This window comes from Cucumis sativus, chromosome 7 (genome assembly GCF_000004075.3).
Source record: "Cucumis sativus cultivar 9930 chromosome 7, Cucumber_9930_V3, whole genome shotgun sequence".
NCBI classification, from domain to species: domain Eukaryota; kingdom Viridiplantae; phylum Streptophyta; class Magnoliopsida; order Cucurbitales; family Cucurbitaceae; genus Cucumis; species Cucumis sativus.
The window spans coordinates 712466-720904 of record NC_026661.2 but is presented as its reverse complement, the minus strand read 5'-3'; the positions used below and the strand labels follow the sequence as shown (position 1 = coordinate 720904).

At 31.9% G+C, this 8439-nt stretch overlaps 1 protein-coding gene across 1 annotated transcript; it reads right to left on the bottom strand.

Annotated features, from left to right (window-relative positions):
• Positions 1–919: 919 nt before the first annotated feature.
• LOC101203821 (auxin-responsive protein SAUR21) lies at positions 920–1933 on the bottom strand. Its single transcript, XM_011660283.2, has one exon. The coding sequence runs from the start codon at positions 1440–1442 to the stop codon at positions 1134–1136; it is 309 nt and encodes a 102-aa protein (XP_011658585.1). The 5' UTR covers positions 1443–1933; the 3' UTR covers positions 920–1133.
• Positions 1934–8439: the final 6506 nt, after the last annotated feature.

Here is an 8439-nt window from a genome sequence, read left to right as displayed (position 1 = left end):
GGCATAAAATAAGGTCAATATCAACTCATATAATTGAAAAAAAATTAACCTTGGAGAAAAATTTAATAGAGAAAAAGAAAAAGAAGAAGGCTTTTTGAAGTAATAATTAAATACAATTATTTCCCATCGCTATCATTTCAATATCACTTAATAATTCCAAAAACACATGAAAAATAGTGACATTTCACAAATTATTTTGGAATCTTTCGGGAAAATATTTCTTTGCTTTTCTTCAAACCTATTCTTAAAATTAAGTTTTAACCAAATTGGATTTAAAGTAATGCTTTTTAGCTTTCTCCACTCTCAACATTTTCTTACAACATAATTTTAGAAACTCTACTTTTTCTTTTCTTTTTTAATTTTCACATAAATTTATTTTTCTTACATTATTTTTTTCATTTAAATTAAATTGTTAATTTGAATATAAATTATTAGGTTAAACAAATCAATTTAGTTTAATTTTTTTCTCATCATTATGGAGTTGGAGTTGGAGTTGGGATGAAACCTCTCCTTCCATCCTATAATAAATATTTGATACAAGCTAAAATATTTTTATTTTGAATAAAAAATTTAAATTTAAACTTAATGCGATGTTGTAATTTAAAATATTGATTGATTGTGTTTGTAAATATTTTCTATGCATTTTTTAATAACAAATCATATGAAGAATCCATTGACAAAGGATGGTATTTATGCTACACATTTGAGTATCCAAAGCTTTGAGTGTAGGTAGCTAAATGATTTGAGGTGAACTTATTCTTGCAGTTAACCACACTAATTAACAAAAGATAGATAGAGTTAATTAGATGGAGATTTGTGAAAATATCAATGATTCATTCTCACTATGCAATTGAATTAATCTTAATTTTAAGATATGAAGAAAGAAAAGGGGTGGAAATTAGAATTTGGAATCACTGAGTTTAAAGGGGTAATAATAATAATAATAGTAATAGTAATGATTAGGAAGAACAATCAATAATGATACAAAATTCACAGAGACAAACTTTAGTTTGAATCTCTTGATTTCAAATTCTCTAACAAGAAAAAAAAAATGGAAGCAAGAAAATGTTAAAATTAGGGCAAATGATGAAGAAGAAGAAGAAGAAGAAGAAAAATGGAAATTCCAAATGGGTTTATGAACAATTCAGGGCTGAAGTTAAGCTGATGAAGTAATCTTCGGTGCAAGGAATCGTAAGTCCACCCATTGGATGATCGAATCCAAATTCCTCTTCCGCAAGGTTTAACAAATCCTTAAACAATGGATGATTCAGGTACCATATTGGAACTACAAACCTCTTCTTCTGTGTTTCTCCTACATAAACTGCAAAATGTCCTTTAGGAACATTATTCGTCGTCACCGCCGATCCAATCCCGTATTTCCCTGAGAATGTTCTTTGTAACTTTTGCTTTGCATTTGCTATTCCTGTCAAATGAATTCCCATATCTCTATGCTTTACAACAAAGAAAGATCCCCTGTTTTGAATTGCCTTTTGAACTGGATTTGAAAGGACTTGTTATGGTACTTTGAGTTGAGTGAGTGAGTGTTGTATGTGGGTTTGTGCTCATATATATATGTGTGTGTGTGTGTGTAGAATTTTTGTCAATTATGGATAAGTAGAAAAGTAAGAAGAAGGAATGAAAACATAGCAGGTGAAGAAATTGGCAATATTTCACATGGTTTGCCTTGTTTAGTGCAAAACATAATACCCTACCATTTGCTTGCACAAATGTGTATGTGTTTAGGAAAAATAGGGAAAAAAAAAAGAGAGAAAAAGGAAAAGAAAGGACAACTTGTGAATCCTTGAGTTTTTAATCAAATAAAGCACTAAATTAATTGATGTTGGGCATGTTCTTATCAACATGTAGTATGTTTTCAATTAAAGAAAAAATTTAAGTTCCATTTTTAGATTACTTGATTAAGCACTGAACTTGGCCTGCTTCTTTAAGTTGCTTGCTTTTTTGGGTTTGTTTTTGTTTTTCTTTATCCTCTTTGCCAACTAGCCAACCAGCCTCTGTGGGTTCATTTGGTTGACTCAAGGGTCCCTTAATTTGAAGAAAACAGTGACCTAACTTTTCATTTTCTTCTTGCTTTAAACTAAATTATGCATCTGCAGACAGTATCTCAATGAAGAGTCATGAATAGTATAGTACTCATTATTGTATATCTAAACTTTTTGCTAGAGTTTGACGCCTCAGTGTGAAATTTTGTTCTTTCTATCAGTTTAATGACCCTTCACTTTTGCAACACTTCAAACTCGGATACTAGATGCTTTGATAATGAACTTTCATATGCTTCTTCAAGAATTTATGCTTCCAGGACATGTAATAAATGCTGGTGTCCACACGTCTCTGGTACTATGTGGACTTTTCCGAACGCAGTGTCCATTACGTGGTTTTATTAGAAGTAGAAACTTCGACGAACTAGGTGAGGAAATATCTTAACTATCAGTTTATCTTTTTTTCAGAGATAGGACAGTGTCCAGTCAGCCAGGTTGGCATCTTGGCAATGCCTATTCAATGATATCGTTATCATTCCATGCGAACTTTGTGAACTTTTTTAGTATAATCTACTAACTCCAACTTATAATTTCTAATTATTGAAGCATTTACAAAATCCGTATGACCTTACCGTGTCAAGTACCAGAATGGATTGGATAATTCATTCATTTGAATCTTTAGATGTCCTTGGCATTGTTATGTAAAGTCCAATTCCAATATCATGATCTAAATTTCTACTGGATGGCGCAAAGTTGTGTTTGATTAGGGAGGGATTGCTTGCTTCCTTTCTTTGTTGGTGTGGATGAGTTCATGATTGAGAATCTTACAATAGGATTACCAGATCCTTTTGAATATTCTTCGTGGTTATCAAATCTTATCCCTAAATCACCCTCCCAACGGCTGTCAACTTTCCACCTCAGAAAGTTGGAAGAAATACATGATGTTAGAGTAGGCCAGACAGAAAGTCCATGAGTCGACTCCAAGAAAAGTAAACTACAAACTTTTGGATAATGAAGGTCCTGATTGACAATGATCGTATATAACACCGAATTTAGGAGAGGTACACACACGAACTAAGATCACAAATGAGAGGGATATAGGATATGAAAATATGGTTAAGAAAGACTTTAAAGAATTCAAAGTTATTACCTAAACCAACAAGGTTTGCCTATCTTTTCGGTGACTCATTCATAAGAACTCTAAAGTTAAACTTAGTTTAGTACAATTCTAGGCATGTGAGTGGGGACAAAACATGTTGAAAGGATCTATATTGATTTGTGGAGATAGTTTTCACTCTTAAAAGCCATTTAAGACAAACAAATACGTCATTGTCACGTCACAGGAGATGCAGAAGACTGCTAGAGCCATCAAGTTTTCAATCCTTGTATGAGTCCTTGACCTGGGGCGTTGCATCTTACCCAGTAATTCCTTTTCATAAATCAAATGAGAATCTGATTTGGTAAACTAGTGGCAGTTTGATGCTGAAGGATTAGCTTTAGAGGTGAAATAGATCCAATGAACAAGAAGGTTTTAACATCATATTTAACATCATAAAAACTACTAGTTTTAGTGGAGTGAAGATGAAAGCCTTGGAAGGAAGTCACATGCCTTTGTCTTCTGATTCATTTTCTTCATACTGATTGCCATTCTGTACGATAATGCAGCAAATTAGTGACCTACCACTTTCTTCATATCAATGAATCCAGTAGGATTACCTTTTTTATGAAACATGCTTTTAAGATTTTCTTTTCAGTGTAATAATGTGTTACATTTGAATGCATGATTTCCTTTTCATTGTGATAATGTATATATTAATTGTTGAGATAGAAAGGTTGTGAATCTTGGAATTCTCTTTACAAGATGGATACACAATGAAAGAAATCTAGTGGGGAAAATATTGATATTAGATTTTTTGGTTAAATTACCATTTTGGTCCTTCCCGTTTAAATTTTATTTCTTTGTACTTTCAATAAATTTTAAATTTCCCCATTCAAGCTAAGTTTTTGCCCTCAAATTCTTCTTGATAAAAAAATGAGTTAGATCGGTGTGTCTCAATTGATTTTCATATTTAGATTCATTTTTGAGACTTTGTAGATCCCTAACAATGAAGAATACAAGAATCTCATTTATGGCCCCATATAAATTTGTCAACTGCTCGGAATAATGTTAAAGAGTAAAAATTGGTTAACCTACTAGTTTAATTTACGATGTTTATGTCTATTTGATCCTTGGTAAAAGATAAATTGAGATAGGTAAGCTGGCAAGAAAGGTGATGGACTTTTAGAAAAACTAAAGGTTTGTATCTATCAAAATTTTCGCATTCAATTAAAGTGATTATATACATATTAATAAATAATTTGTTTTACTAAACATTGTGAAGGTTAAGTTTCTTACCTTTGTGGTTGCATTTATTTTCTTAATTGCAAGGCTCTAGTGGTTACATATACTTACGTCAACAAAGTCTATTTTTTCATTTGGAAAGGTGTTTTTCTGGGATTGTCCTCCTACTTTGAGATGAGTTGGTTTGGTGTAGGCTCGTTGTGTGTTCTATTGTCTCAAAAAAGAAAGAAAAAAGACCTTCATTGATGGCACCGCACAATCGATGAATTGTAGATTGGTTGGTAAATTTACAAATAACAATATTACATTTCTATCAAGAGGTTTAAAGTCAAGGAATGTGAATGAAAATTTGGATTCCCTTTGATGGTGTATGATAAAATTCAAGCAAGAAAACCTTGTCCATGATCATACCAATTTAAGAATCACTCACCATAAAAAAGTTCTTTTTTAAAAAATATTTTACAACTTCTATCGTTTCTCTCTCTTTGGATCCATACATTTTTTTAATTGTTTCACAATTTCAGTCTCTTCATTATGTACTCAATAATTTTATATATATATATATATATTACTTTTAGCTATTCAAAATTTTATATTAAATAATCTATTATTGTTTACTTTGTTAAAAATATAAAATTCTTATCAATATAGTATAACACAAGATTAATCTATGTTTTTTGTTAATAAAATTTCTAATAAAAAAATACATTAACCTTTTAAATTGCTGTAGTTTTATTTCAATTAGTTATTTGTTAATACCAAATAAATGGTTAAAATATAATTCATTAGCATTAAATGTCATGACAATAGAATTTAATAATATTTTATAGTAAAATTTTTATGATTTAATTTGTATTAAGCTTCTTTAGTTGTGTAATTTTGTTTCAATTAAATTTTAGGAATGCTTTTAAACATACCAAATAAACTAATATATTTACAAAATTTTAGAATTTATGCTGATAGAAGTTAAAATAAATAAACTATTAATTCATTTTTGTTGGACTTCATAAATTTTGAAAGATTTATTCAACAATGAATTAATGTTAGGGCTCTAACATTTTGAAACAACACCAAACTTTCTATAACTATAATTCTATCCTCAACAATTGGTCTCTTATTTAGAGCTCTATGTGATTTCTTTTCTAGATTATTTATGATTAGGCTCCACAAGCATGAGTCCATGACATAAAAGTTATTATTAAAGTTTCCCATATCACTTTATTTTCTAAAAAGTTGGGATTTATAGGAAAGACATAAAGCATAGTCATTTCAAGCTACACACAAAAAGAAATGAAGTGAAATTAACTTTGGATAATTAAGATAATGCTTTTGCGTCTTTATATCATCAATAATTAAGATAATGCTTTTCATCAAAAAGTATCATCCATGATTAATCAATGTTTTGTGATAAATTTAACACTCATTTGATATTGGTACAAATACATAAGAATATTGCTTGATCTGCTTGGAATTATTGTTTGTTATGTGCTTGGTTTCCAGTTAGTCTGCATGGAGATGACTAAGGAGTTCCTTCTTCCTCCTCTGTTTCATGAGAAGGGAAGGTCCTTGTGCACGCCACGTTTGTGTTTTTTGGAGTCTTTGGGGGCATTAGAGGTATTGAGAGAGATCCTTCTGACGTTTGGTCTCTTGTTAGATTCTGTGTTTCTGTTTAGGCATCAATGACAGTCATTTTGTAATTACTTACTAGGTCTTATTCTTCTTGATTGGAGTCCTTTTTTCTTTATACCGCCCTAATTTGTAGATGCCCATGTATTCCTAAAGTTCACTTAAAAGAAAATAGAAATAAACTGTTTGGTCTATTTTATTTCAACTACTTGATCTATGACCCCTTCAAATTCAGGACCAAATTCCTGTAATCTTCATGTAGCCAATGGTTTTTGTTTAAATATTATGACATTTTATGATAATGTATTTGTTGGCTAGCTTCCAAAGACCAAAGGTTGCAAGACCTTGTAGAATTCACGTGTATATGGTCAAGAACATCGACAAATCAATCGTTTTGATTTACGTTTTTAAAAAGATTATCTGCCATATGATTTTGCTTATTGGTCTCTTGAAATGATTCTCGTCTTTTCTTCTTTTCAAATGATCCACAATGTATGAATGTGATGATGGCCAAAAAATAATTTGTTTGACTGAGAATTGTAGGTCCTCATGGTTTGTTATAAAAAGAAATTAACAATAGGAAATGAAGTTCACCATGGCTTTTTGTTGGGGGACAAAGCCATGTGACCTTTATAGATTATGGCCCAAAACTCAATCCATTGTGGTTGTTCTTTCACTACAAAAAGGCAATTTGCCGATTTGTTTTCTTTATATATACACACAATTCAAAGAACACCAATTCCCATCACAGCAGCTACCATTTCCAATTCTCTTGAGATTCATTTACCACCACCTATTACCAAAAATGGGCATCCCTTTGCCAAGAATTGCAATTCCAAAGCACTTCCCATGGCGTATTCGTCAGTTGTCGAGAACTGCAGCCGTGCCGAAAGGCCACTTGGCTGTCTATGTTGGAGAGACTGAAAAGAAGAGATTTTTGGTCCCTGTTGCATATTTGGGCAATCCTTCATTCCATAACTTGTTGAGTCAAGCTGAAGAGGAGTTTGGATATGATCATCCAATGGGTGGCCTTACTTTCTCTTGTACAGAAGAGATTTTCTTCAGCCATTTGGCTAGAGACAGTTAGATTGAAAACACTATTTTTGGCCTTGATTAAAGGTCGACCGGCGGCCATCTCCTTAGATTCTTGCTAACACCACCTGACTTGATTGCCATTTTTTGAATTGACAAAGCTATGAAATTGGATGTAGAAGTACCTTATCTTAATGTATATTTCTTATGTCATTGGACATATTTCTTTGTTTACGATCTATATAAAAGTAAAAAGTCATTACCATAATATCATATCTACGAACAGAAGTGACATAAAATAGCTTCTAAGTGAATATAATAGTCTACTATCTTCCAAAACTTTGGCCTATGAGCTTTATGGGAACTTGGAAAGAAGAATTGTTGCTAATGGAGGACACATTTGGATGTGAATGAAAATTCTTTTTTCTTTCATAATTATGATCTTGGTTTGATTTTGTAGGATTGGAGTACGTCTTTTTCTGTAGTTAGTTCTTGCTTTCTTCTTTTGTTAGGCTTGTTTTTCTGTATGTTGTTGTCAACCTTTCATTCGTTTCTCAACTAAAGCTCGGGTTCTTACCAAAAAGAGATAAAAATGACATGAAAATTCCATTAATGTTCATGTATTATAAAACTCATGTTATGTTCAAACCTCAAAACTGCAATCCTGTCCTTTTCCTTTACTTCTGCAGCATCTTTCAGCATTTTATCAGTCGGGGAACAAGAGGTATGAGTGTCTCCAAATATGAAAAAGCAAATAGGTTTTTTACATGACATGAAATCTACGCCTTCAGTTTACGCTCAATCTCGTGTATCTACTGTTTTAAATCGCCAGTGTCATTCGTGTGAGAACCAGCTATGCGCAATAAAGTGGTAGCTCATACTTTAAAGTGAATGTTATGATTTCTTTAAAAGAAAACTTTCTTTCTTGAAGGAAGAAGTAGCATCCAATGTATAATTGGCTTGCATAGTAAAAGCAAACCCATACAGCATGTAAAGATGAATGGCAAACAGAGATAGCTTTTTATATCCGTCCAGCCTAAGGACATGTTCTAGTTGACGATCCTTTCGGTATACATGTATTATATATATATATATTCCTGTATTTTATTGTATTCCTTGTTTTCTACTTCTTGTGCTTCTTCCTTTGTAAATATTTTGGTTAAAGAAACTATATCAGAAAGCCAATGGTCATGCTCATAGTTGTGCTGAGAGGCAAAGATTGGAGATCTATATCCTTAGAAGCTAAGGTAAATTAGTCTCGAGCTTGACTTGCTAGTAACGCCGCACACGTAGATCCAATGGCTATGGACCATTCTTCACAAGTATTAGAAAGATTAAGTTGAATTTGGTACATAAGTTGTCCATGCGCCACGAGTAATGTTAGAGAAATTTTATTATGGTACAAAAGCAAGAAGTCTAGTCTTCAAAGCATTTCCTCATTTT